This window comes from Centruroides sculpturatus, unplaced genomic scaffold (genome assembly GCF_000671375.1).
Source record: "Centruroides sculpturatus isolate CEXI.00-Female unplaced genomic scaffold, Cexi_2.0 scaffold632, whole genome shotgun sequence".
Taxonomy (NCBI): domain Eukaryota; kingdom Metazoa; phylum Arthropoda; class Arachnida; order Scorpiones; family Buthidae; genus Centruroides; species Centruroides sculpturatus.
The window spans coordinates 162,952-175,836 of record NW_019384887.1 but is presented as its reverse complement, the minus strand read 5'-3'; the positions used below and the strand labels follow the sequence as shown (position 1 = coordinate 175,836).

Here is a 12,885-nt window from a genome sequence, read left to right as displayed (position 1 = left end):
AGTTCATTTTCTGGAATGAATAAAAGAAAAAAGGCGATTATTTTAATAGAGCTGGCGAAAATACATGAAAGCATAAAATCTTCGATAAAACGAAGAATTAAAATCCCACAGGTATTCGTGAGCCTGAATAAGCTCGATCAATCTCGATTCTGTAAAAGTATTAATCCTCTGACTATCCGCCATGATGATGAACTATTTTCAATGTTGTCACTGTATGACATGGCATAAAGGCGTTTGTTGATTGGATGCGCGTTTGCAACCGTCGCGAGTAGAACAAACTTTTTGTTTCTAGTTGCGATTGCAGTCGAACCGGTTTTCGAGGGGGGATTACTAGTTAACGGGAACAGCCATCGCGGTTGCAGTCGCCTGCGCGGCTGGAAATCGCATAGTGTGACCAGGGCTTTAGAAATAGTTCTAGCTACATATGCATAGTAAAAGAGCAGTCATTTTTGCTCAACAAAATATTTCATTGGTCTGCAATATTGTAAAAAACGAAGTTAATGAACAAAAACAATTATAGTAAATTTTATTTATTTATTTATTTTCCTGTTTGCTCTTATTTGAGAAAGAAAAAAAAAGAATTAACGTTTACCAATCGTGATCAAATCACTGGGTATCAGATAGTTTCTGTGAATGGTTTACTACGACAATAATGCAACACAGCATTTCAGTCTTTCCATGAACACTTCCATGACCTCTTAATGCTGAACTTGCTTCTATTTCGTGAACTTCCTTGTTTTTCATATCGCATCTCACCGCTTAAATCATGATTTTTAACCACTGCCAAACTCGATCTTTACTAGCATGAAGAATTTGAAGAAATATTTTTTTACAAGAAGTTTGAATTTCTTGTTTTTTTCCGTTTTTGCAACTTATAACGTAATTTTTGATACTGGTCGCTTTATTGGAATTGCTTGGCTACTTCTTTTATTGGCATTCACATACTTCGTAATGAATGCATCCTGTGTAACATGAGAACCATAGAAATTAGCATGGAAATTAGCGATATCTTACATTTTCAATTGAGCACATCTGTACATTTTTCCATTACGCTCACGTCGGTGGAGCTTGAGGGTGTCAGCAAGTTTTTCTTCCATTTTTCTGAAATCTGTCTTCCATTGTAGGTGCCAAATAGTGTTGTTCAACACAATCAAATAAGATAATACTTTTCTGCTAACAGAACGCCAGTTGATATATATAGCAAAGTGTACAGAAATGGCTATTTTATTATATGTAAAGTACTGTACATGGTCAAATACAGAAATTAACAAATAAAAAACTTACAAATAGGATTCGCCACATTGCGTGAGAGGCATAAAGCTGCAGATTTCATTTAACATCCCAAAAACATTGTGACTTTTTTTCAAGTTTTTATTAAATATACTTGACTTCTTTTACCCTCTCACTTTTTCGTTATGTCAATAAGACTACAGTATTGCGCATCGAATTACAATTACTATTGGCGTCCCGTTAACAGAAAAATACCTGAAACATCTAGTGCTGTGGATTAGAGGAGTTTGTTTGTGGACGACAGTGCAGTTTCACAATGCATTTAACATAGGAAAAATCAAGTTTAGCATCAATATTTTCAGGTGATATAAAGAAGTTACCGTGCTACGACACCACTTATAGCACGGTAACTCATTAGGTTTTGTCAGATAATAACAATGATTAAAGTTAAATAATGACATAGGCTACAAAATTATATAGAAAATTTTTATGGTTTATATAACTTTTCATGTATTTAAGTAAGGCTTATATAACAAATACAATAAGACAAATAACATTTTACTACCTAAATATACAGAAAAAAAAAACTTGGAGTTAATTTAATTAGCCTTACTTTCAATTTCAAGATGATTATTTATAAAGATTNAACAAAACATTTAAAGAGTTAATTAATTATAGTATTCCGCAATCAATTACTCATTAAAGTAGCCAATTAAATACTTCATTCTAACTGCAGCAATGTATAATTCGAACGACAGAAAAATCGCATATAAATTCCCCATCTAAATATACAGAAAAAAAAAACACAGATTTAATTTAATTAGCCTTACTTTCAATTTCAAGATGATTATTTATAAAGATTTGGATACAGAAATTTCATGTTTTTAAAAAAATATATTATACAAGTAAATAATTCGAATATATTTTTTAAACTGCTATACATTTCATCAGGCAATCGTTAACTGGGAAAACCGAGTATGATAATTCAATTATTCAACTCGACTCTCCACCGTACCTCTCAAGTATATTTTTCTCTTGAACCTGACTGATAAATGGACGACGTTATCAATATAACTAATTAAATCATTCACTTTAATAGGAAACTCAAAGGACGTTAAACATTCAGCGATTCACATTGTTTCAGGTATGCTATTCTGCAAATTTTGTAATTTTAGTTTGAAACTTATTTTTAGCTTTTATTAAAACAAATAATAATGTAGATTTAATAAAACTATTAAAAATTTAATAAATTTCTTAATTTATATTGTCTTTAATGTACAATAATTGTGTGTATGAGTAGCAAATCTTACTTTTAATAAGTGGCAAACAGTGGCGTAGCTACATATTCAGCACCCTGGAGCAAGTAGAATCGGTGTGCCTCCTTGTTCCTCGGAAGAGGTCTGGCGAAATTTATTTTGAACATATAATTTAAAAACATATATCTAATAATTTCGATTTAAAACCTTAATGACAATTTATTTGAGATTCAAGGCATTTCAACGATAAAATATTCAATTTAATAAATCTATATATATATAATTGCTTGTCCTGATTGACTGACTCAATGATTCATCATCGCCCAGAGCAAACCGCTGAATCTAGAGGTGAAATTTGGTACACAGTTAGTTACCCTAACTGTGTAGTCATGAAAACGCATACCAAGAAGGGATTTTTCGAAAATGCTCTCTCTCTCCCCGCGGGGGAGGGAGAGAGAGAGAGCATTAAGGCTTAACCGGAAAAACGGCTTCTACTGTACTATTTTAGATGCGATTTTTTTGTTTTTATCTGCGTTAAAGTTTGATAGTGATCGTTATTACATTTAAAACTTGGGAACCCTTATAAGTTACCTATCGTGCATCGTGAGTAAGCAAATGTTAATATAGTGTCATTTTGTGCAGGGCTGTGCGGTAGATTTTCTAAGTTTGATGCAAGTCTTCGAAATGCCGCCCCTTATATAAATTATTAGTCTTATATAAGCTATAATTCTTATTATTTGGTGTATCTTACCAGGGCCGTGCGGTAGATTTTCTAAGTATGATGAAAGTCTGAAATTCTGCCCATTAAATGGTTTTTATGCCGCCCCTCACGGTGCCGCCTGATGCGGCCGCATCTCCGCATCATAGCACGGCACGGCCCTGATTTTGAGATGTTATTATTTACTGTTATTTATTGATATTACAATTTATTATTTATTATCCTTATATCTGTGAAAATGCGAAATGAAAGAAAATACACTCAAAAATATCGAATAGAATGGCTACGTGACAATAGATATAAAAACTTGTTGCAGAAAATTAAAGGAGAAAATACAAAGTGTTGCTAGAAATATTGTAACTGCATTTCGATAGCAAAAGTAATACGGCAGAAATTTTGTTCTCAATGTTTGATGACCAAAGAAATTTTTTTATTTCTTTTATTTCTTAAACCTTTACTTGATGAAGTTTAGAGATTAAATAAAATATTTGAATCTGAGAATACTGATCCTACGAAGTTGTTACAGGATTTGCTAAATTTAATAGAATCTTGTTGTTTTATGATTGTTATTCCAGGAACAAAAATAATAAAAATGATGTAGTGATTGAAAACCATTTAGCACTCAATCCATATTTGTTTGAAACTAAAACAAACAATTCTGCACTGTTAGAAGAAGAAAAGAAAAATATTCGTAGTCTTCCTTTTGTCTTGTATAAAACAACTTCGGCAAAGATTATCTGACAATATATCAATTTGGAAAACCATGACGTCACTAAGTATTGACCATTGTCTCAACCCAATTAAAAGTGATATAATAAACTTTGCGAAAATGTTTTTCACTGATAATACAGTATTAACTCGCATTGACTTTCAATGGAGGAAAATCCATACAATCCAGTGGAAAGAAACTTCCAGCCCGTTAAACCTGTGTATGGAAGTGTTAGACTAGATGTTACTTGTCGGAGAGATTAGTAAAAACTAGTTAGACTCGCGTAACTGGTTATATAACAAAGAAACAAAGAATACACAAAGATTACACTGTCTTGACTCACGGAAGGTCAGCGCTGAAAAGGGGGGAGTGAAACGAGGTCACCGTCTCTAACGGCTCCCCGAGGGGTCAACAGCGCTACCAACCTTTTATTACGTAACGGAAGAACGTTTACAAAACATCGCGACACAATGCGTTGTACGTAACGATGCCGTATAACATTAGACAATAATTTCGATCGTTGATTCCAACAGGAAGTAGCTCAATACCGAGATGCTGCCAGAGAATATCGCTTTCAAGACTTAGTCAATTTTGTTTTAAAAAGACTTTTATTACCTCACTCAAATGCAGAAGTAGAGCGTTTATTTAGTCAGATGAATATTGTTAAGACCAAACTGGAATAGATTGAATATTACGAGGGTGATTCAAAAAGTAACAACAGCTCTCACGGGTGTCATATTCCTCCTCTTGTTCGAATTTCCCATTAGAGCAGCAGCAGAAGACCACAGCTTTATCGCACAGCGTTAGATGGTGCAAATGTTGCTTCAGACTCTTGCAATATCATTTTGAAAATGGCTGCGCTCACGGAAACGTGGTCAAACGCGGAAGTGCGTAGTGTGATTCGGTCTGAAGGGCAACTCATCAGTAGTAATTCATCGTCAACTTGTTGAGGTGTATGGTGGTAATGTCATGCCATAAAAACAGGCGTGGGTTTGGTACACTGAGTTCGATAAAGGCAGGACAGATGTGAAAACAGCAAACTGAATTGTTATGGTGCTTCAAATGGGAGGTACTGGAACATCCTCCCTATAGCCCCAACCTGGCACCCTGTGATTTCCATCTCTTCGGACCATTCAAGATACATCTGTGTGGCAGGCGATTCCAAACTGACATGGAAGTTCACGGCGCGGCTGAAGGGACTTGACGCAGATTTCTTCTCTGCCGGCATCGATGCTTTGGTATATCGTTGGAATAAATGTTTGGATGAGCATGGTGACTATGTTGAAAAATAAAATGTACTAGTGCCATAGTAATCTGTATCACTATATCTGCCTGTGAAATAAAATTTGTATAGGAGAGCTCTTGAATCACCCTCGTATTTCACTCAGTAGCATATTAACGATTAGATATGGTTTGAAGAGATTAAGGAAATGCAGCTATGGTTACGAATTGCCAGCAAATATCATTGGAAAAATAGGCACTATAAAATCATACCAAAATTTAGAGTCTGAAGCAGAACCATTTTCTGAACACAATGAAGAAATTGAAGAAGTAATGGAATTTAGTGACGGACTTTGTGAATAAAATTAAAAATAGATTAATTAAAGGTTGGTTTTTAAATCTTTGTTTAGGTACTTTTTTTTAGCGAATTTTAAAAATTTTAAAGTTATTTTTAGAGTGTGTTTTTGTTTGCTTTTAGTTACTATTATTTTTTTTGAGTTGGCAACTCTATTTGTCAATAATTACAATATAATGAAGTAGGCTTGAGGCTTGAAAAACTATTTTTGTAAAAAATGCGGTTTTTATTCATATTTTATATTCTTATTACAGATTGATTGAAAAAAAAATGTTTAATCGTTCTAAAAAACCTGAAGAGGAAGAATGGAAATCGAGTAAACGGCGTAGAGAAAAAAGAAAACTTTCTCCTAAAGCCAGGCTGGCCAAATTCAAGTTGAGACGTCATAAAGCTAACGCCCGGGAAAGAAACCGAATGCATGGATTAAATGCAGCTCTAGATGCTCTACGCTCTCGTCTACCAGTTCGATTTCGATCTCAGAAGCTTTCAAAGATAGAGACCCTTAGATTAGCCAGAAATTACATTGCAGTCTTAACTGAAATCCTTCGAACGGGAAAAGAAATGGAACCTGTGCTGATGGCTCGTTTATTGACTGAAGGCTTATCGCGAACTACGGCCAATTCGGTAGCTAATTGTTTGCAATTAAATCCTAGATTAATAGAGAATAATGATGATTGTAATTCGTCCAATCTTTTTAATCCTTTAGAATCATCTAGATATGATCCTAATGTCTGCATTCGATTCGGTTTCCCGTGCAATAAAGAATCTTATCCGTTACTTGACTTTCTTGATTCCAGATGCGAATATTCATCGTTTGAAAGTCAAGCATCAATAAAATCTTTAATTGCTGAAACTATTTCATCAAATTTTCCGATGTCTGATGATATATCTTTCTGTCATATTGACTAGTAATTTTTTTTTTCGAATATTTTCTCTTTTTTCTGGTGTTAATATTTTAATATATTTTAGTTAATAAAAACAAAGAGATGTTTTAAAAATGTATGCAATAAGCGACATAAATTGTAATATTTCAGGTGGTTTTCTAAACATGTAATTTCATAAAATTATAACCGTTGACGAACCGTTAATTTAAAATTCAATTTTGAAATACGGAATTTCAATCTGCAGTTTAATGGGAAGTTTATTAAACGTTTTATTACAATTACTGAATTGTTATTTTTATTCGTTATCCAAATTAAAACCATATTTCAAAAAAGTATCCTGACATTTTTTAAATGAAGTTTAAGCTTCAACACTATCTTATCGCCCACTTTCAAAAAAAGAGCAGAGTAAACATCATAAACAATTGCATTAGATTTTAGAGATCAGATCAAACATGCTTTATGAGACTTTATCTCAGTTTAAATATTATGCAAACAGTATTTTAATTAAGAAATGGGATCCAACTAGGTATATAGGGATAGTTAAGTAAGAATACTAGTGAAAAATATTTCTTTAAAAAACATCATATCGATTATTAATTGTTTATTCAGTATTTACAAACGGGAATCATTCTTGAACTTCACAGTTAAAAAAATATTCCTGTTTATAATTCATTCCTTTTAATACATTTTTTATAACGCGTTTTGTTCTGAATGTATTAAGCGAGCATATTCATTAAAGACTAAAGAAGTTTTTGTATATACAGTAGAACCTCGATTATCCGGACTAATTGGGGATGAAGGTTGTCCAGATAAGGAAAAATCCGGATAATCGAAACAAATACTTTTAATGATAATACAACACGTTTTCTTTTCGATGACATATCGGTAATATTAAAAGTAAATACTGTATTTAAATCGTGATCAAATTTTCAAGAAACAAACGTTCGTATTGAATTTGGACTACTACTGACCAACGCTAACAGACTACCTATTGTTTAAAAGGCCCTCTGGTGGCGCAAGAAGACGGATTTTATAAAATAAAAAGCAGTTGAAACTGCATTTTTATGAATAAAAATTTGACAAACTATTTATCGTTTTATGACGAGTAAAATTTTTTCGTCGCGTTCACGGCTTTTAAGTAATGCATAATCCTTCGAGGCGCGAGGCCCTTCGGACCGCGAGGCATAGGCGGTGGCTCACGTAGTCCATGCCTTACGCCGCCCTTGGTCATAGAAATGATGTAATATAAATAATTTGAATACAAATTATTTATAAATACATATGTCAAGTTATATTTTTATTACTACATAAAATATATTTAAGAGTTTACGACCACTGTGCTGGGTGAGAAGTTGTTGAAACAAAAAAAGTTATGCATTCCATCACGTACATAAACAGTGTCGTAATTCGCCAAGTGCAAATCAGCAAATTCGTAAAATTTTTGTTTATTTTGAACAATCCGAATAATCGAAAATCCGGATAATGGAGGTTCTACTGTACATCACTGATACAGGCTAGGCCCACAATATAACGACTGTATGGTAAAGATATGATCAAACATATCCGAGTCAACCCATCCATGAAATTCAAATACTGTAACCAGAAGTCAAATTCCAGGTCCACAAAATGGTAGCTTGTGGCCCCGATTCAAGTTTGTCTTTATCATCCCATCCACAGATATATCAATTTCAAGACACAACTAAGTAGGAGAATTGTTAAGTCAGAATGGCACTAGTCGATGTTGTTTGTGAGAATAGACAAACTCAAATGAAAATAAGAGCGAATTTTTACCCTTTTTTAATGAGAAAAAGTATATATCTCCCAAAGAATAAGACAAAGACTAACTTTCTTTCCTTAAAACTAAATTTATCTTCTCGTACGGGCTTACAATTTCGAACTTCTAGCAAGTACAATTTACATAGTCGTGATTACATCGAGATATCCCTGAGCATAAATTCTTAAGTTCTTCGGACTCCAGAAAGATGTTTCAAACTCAAATTGAGCAGGATTTTATTATTATTGGGATATGGAAATGGAAACAGCTTAAGTTAAATGCATCAATTGCCGACGGCGATCGAATAGCTGAAGATTTTTGCGTAATTATCTTATTTTGTACGAAATATAGCGGACTTATAAGTTTGAATTAGCTATAAAGTTTTTGTGAAGTTAATAACATTAAATATCATTTGCTAATGCAAAATATTGAAATATGGCTGTTTATAGTTAAGAAGTGTAGTATGTTCAACATGTTAGATTTAATAGGTAAGCTAAGGATACTTGTTAAATTCTTATTTTAAAACTCAAGCATGCTGCTGGAATAAGAAAATACTTCAAAAATACTATTTTGAACATTATTTAACCACCACTTGGCGGTCATGTTAATTGTTATTTTAATTCAGGCAACGAGAAATTAGTTTTTCGTTTGCCTAGTACCTGATTCAAAATTGTCAAATGCTGGTATCATATTATAGTAAATACGTTAGTCAAAAATGTAAGATATCTCTTTTTTCTTTTTAATTCAAATTTATATACCAGTAACTGAGAGATTCTACACTTAAATGTTAAAAAATTAATTTTATCATTATATCAGTTATAAATACAAGAATTTGCTTACATTATTTCTACAAAAACTTTTTACAACATACATACATATCGAATGCGTTGTTTTGTTTAAATTTATATACAGGGTGTATCAGAATGACGTTTTAAAAATTTGGGGAATTGTAGATGATGAAATTTTGAACGTTTTGATATAAGGAAGCCATAGCCGGAAATGTGATACAGTATGACATACAGTAGACATGTGATCGTCGTTTATCCGAAAGCATTCCAGTCGGCAAATTTAAATTTTCGCTAGTGCTGTGGCGCTGCAATCTTCGGCTATTTCTCGGGCTACTCAAATATTTTACGTTTTTGATACTAAATTAACATCCGAAGTATAATTTTTTATTGTTTTTACATTTTTCAATAAATTTATTTTGTTTGTACAAAATAAAAAAATAATTTTTAACGACACAATAGTCTTCGTTAGGCTTAACATCGACGAAAATTCAACGCGAAGCGACACGCAACGGAGAGAAATTTCAACATGGGATAAATTAATTAATATATTTTTTCGTACATGATTCGTTATCCGAACCACCCCAGTCCCCAATTGATTCGGATAAACGACGCTCTACTGTATAAAGTTTCTACAGCACTTTGCACTTTGCGGTCGGTATGCTGAATGAAACAGCAGAATACAGTATTTATGACAAGTTTTATTGACAAAACAGTAGAGTACAATCAAACTGTACATGGAATCAGTGGCTGCACTACTGTAGAGTAAATGTTCAATGTGACGACCACCAACTTCGTTACATAATGTGCAACGACGAACCATGTTTTGTCCGTTTGTCCGACTCTCTGTAAGATGCCACGCTCCCCTCTGATGGTATTAAATGCTGTAAAGATGCACTCCGTAAACTCATGAACTGTTCCTACAGGTGTTGCGTACACAAGAGACTTTACATAACCACAGAGGAAGAAGTCAAGAACAATAACATGACGTCAATGGACGGAAGGGTAGCTACCAAAGTGTAGAGCGGTCAAGCGCTTCCTACCGCTGTAGAAACTTTATATCACATTTCCGGCTATGGGTTCCTTATATCAACATGTTCAAAATTTCATCCTCTACAATCCCCCAAATTTTTAAAACGTCATTCTGATACACCCTTCATATAATAATTTTATATAAATTTGCAACCTCGTTACATTGACATTTCTTTTAAGTGTAATAATAGGAAATGTGCACAAAATCCTGAGACTAAGGTACAACGAAAAGATTGAAATTATACAATTGATCCGCTACAGGCGATTAATAATCCCAGTATTTTTAAAGTACCTGAAATTTTTATTATTTAATGTCGTGCTTAGCCTAATTATATCTTTAAGTTGAGTCATATATTGCATGAAACTATTAATTTATTCAACATTACAAATAAATGCATATATAGTCTCTCATATTAATTCACTAAAACGTTATTAGAATTTATAGTTTGACAAAACAATTATTTTTTCCTCAGAAATATTGCCAAGAATTTACTTTTCTGGAGAATTCTAACGGTTTTAATCCAAAAATTCATTATTAATAGAAATCATTATTCAGTTAATTTCACTAGCATCATTCTAATAAATTTATCATCATCTACTTTATTGCGATTCTTTTCCCAATGCTGCAGTGTAAAAATTCAAAACATTCATATTTTAAAGGTTCGAATTATTAAGCTAATTAAACTAAAAATTGAATTAGGCTACGATACAAACTCATATACGCAAAAACTAATTAATTAATAACGAGCAATTATTTATTGTGACATCGTCACAATGTCGAGCTGCAATTTTTAATGTACTGTATTTAATTTAAAATATATGCTCTCCACATCAAATTAGTAGTGTTTTGCCCCTGTATATTATACTTTCCTGCTATCAATGTTAATTGTGCCGGTCATTAACTCCTTATAGGAGAAAATGTTTTAATTGAAATAACGTGAATTTTGGTCCAAACCGGAGGTTCGTATATAGTTAATCAGGGTATCCTTCTCACAAGCTTTCCATATCTGGTCTCGACTTTCATCTACCTAATTCCGTTCTCAAAATTAAGGAAGAACAGACAGACAGACAATAGTGGGAATTTATACTGACAATTTTTTCAAATTGCAGCTCAATTAAGAACGAATTATCTTCATTGGAGACATTTTTAAAGAATTAGTTCTGTATTTTCTATCGTCTTAATCAGATTTTGAAACTTTTCTTTTGTATATGGAGATAGCGCTTCAATGTAATAATGATGATGATGAGACTCCTTATAAACAGTTTTAAGATGGTAACGAATATAAATAAAAGTACAGACTAAGCAGATTTTTCGCTTTGTGATCCAGAGTCTAATAATGCCACTGGTAAACTTAATTTATATTACGGTACTGTACAGTACATATGATTAGAATTAAAATAATAAGCAAAACGATGCTGTTTAAAGGTCTCTCTAATTTTTTACATTATTCGATATTCAATCTTATATAATTTTTATTGTAATTTTATGTTAGTTTACAACAAATACAGAAAAGTAAATTAGCGTAAAAATATGATAAGAAATTATTATCGATTATTTAAATTGAAATAGGAGTATGAGAAATATAAAACAAACAACTATATCTGTTAGCTTCTTAGCCAATAATACACATGCAGTTACATTCACTTAATAAAAATCTTTCTACTAAGTTGCCACAAGAGCGAAAGAACTGCACTCTATACTGTTCTAGTAGACACTAACCAAGGGGATAAATATAGAAATCGGAGCTCCCTCTCTCTAAACAAATGTATTATTTAAATACCAACATTTGTCGGAATATCTCCAACAATATCTAAGCTATGCATTTATATATCTCTTTAACTTTATTGAAACTGAATTTATTTCTTTTACTAATTATAGATTAGCAGACAATATAAAAATGTGCAGATCCAAAGAAAAGACAATGGAGTGGCCTCAGCATGGGCTACGGAAGCAATCTTTTAGTGGGGGCCAGTGCTAGCTTAAAAATGACACTAAATTAGGTTTATCTATTTATTAAGCTTTCTTCGATTTTTATCAGGAAAATTGTGACTGAATCATGACCTACTCAGCTCATTCAGGACAAGAGTTGACAATCTATGGAACATTCAGAGTAATTTTTTATGTCAAGAAGCAGGTTCCGGGCTTAGCACAGAAAAACGAACATCAAGGGCAAAAAATTATATTTAAAAATTAGATTCAAAATTACTTTATTGACAGTTTAGAACAAAACCAATGTTCATATTATTTTTGTCTTAATTCACTGCATTACAGCCAACTAGTGACCAAGTGGATAAAAATCCCCTTAACACTGTTGGGAGTGCCTGGCCAATGGGCTGGAGTTTTCCAGAGTTATTTACATGTTTAACATCTAAATAGGGGCCATTTTTCCACAGAAAATCCAGCAGAGAGGCACCTTCTTGCAAATCATCTATATATTGTGTTGCCTTAACCTATTAATTCATCTATCCTCTTCACTGGTATGACTATTTCACAATTCCAATTATTGTGTTTAGATTCACTAGAAATTTGTTCAACGCATCATCTGTAGATGTGTTGAATGAGTTTCATACTTCAAACGTTATAAAATCCATACAGTCACGACACTTTATATCAATTTGTAGAATACAATAGATAGGTATTAATGATATCTTCCAAGATTTAAGTTCAACTGTACAAATAGAGGTATCACCATGATACAAGAAGAAGAATATGTGAAGGAGGAAGAATGAGAAGTGAGCTCTTCTGTTATGGAATAAAAATATAATTGCAAAAATGAAAAGATTAATATATAAAATAATTATACTATATGCAGCAGAAACATAAAATATAAATGAAAAATATAGAAGGAAGTTACTGATGATAAGAATAAATTAGGAAAAAATCTACTGAGGCAAAATTTCTTTGTCAAACCAATAGAATA

General features: G+C 32.6%; 1 protein-coding gene across 2 annotated transcripts; it reads left to right on the top strand.

Annotated features, from left to right (window-relative positions):
* The first annotated feature begins 2,214 nt into the window (after positions 1-2,214).
* Positions 2,215-6,498, top strand: LOC111631144 (neurogenic differentiation factor 1-like). 2 transcript variants are annotated; one of them, XM_023375345.1, is made up of 2 exons: positions 2,215-2,374; positions 5,744-6,498. In XM_023375345.1, the coding sequence occupies exon 2, from the start codon at positions 5,760-5,762 to the stop codon at positions 6,396-6,398; it is 639 nt and encodes a 212-aa protein (XP_023231113.1). In that variant the 5' UTR covers positions 2,215-2,374; positions 5,744-5,759; the 3' UTR covers positions 6,399-6,498. The 2 variants fall into 2 exon arrangements, with proteins under 2 accessions (XP_023231113.1, XP_023231114.1); XM_023375346.1 differs by lacking the exon at positions 2,215-2,374 and adding an exon at positions 5,108-5,520.
* The last annotated feature ends 6,387 nt before the right edge of the window (positions 6,499-12,885 follow it).

Excerpts from the sequence above, each read along its gene's own strand:
- LOC111631144 (XM_023375345.1), top strand. The coding sequence starts at position 5,760 with ATGTTTAATCGTTCTAAAAAACCTGAAGAGGAAGAATGGAAATCGAGT.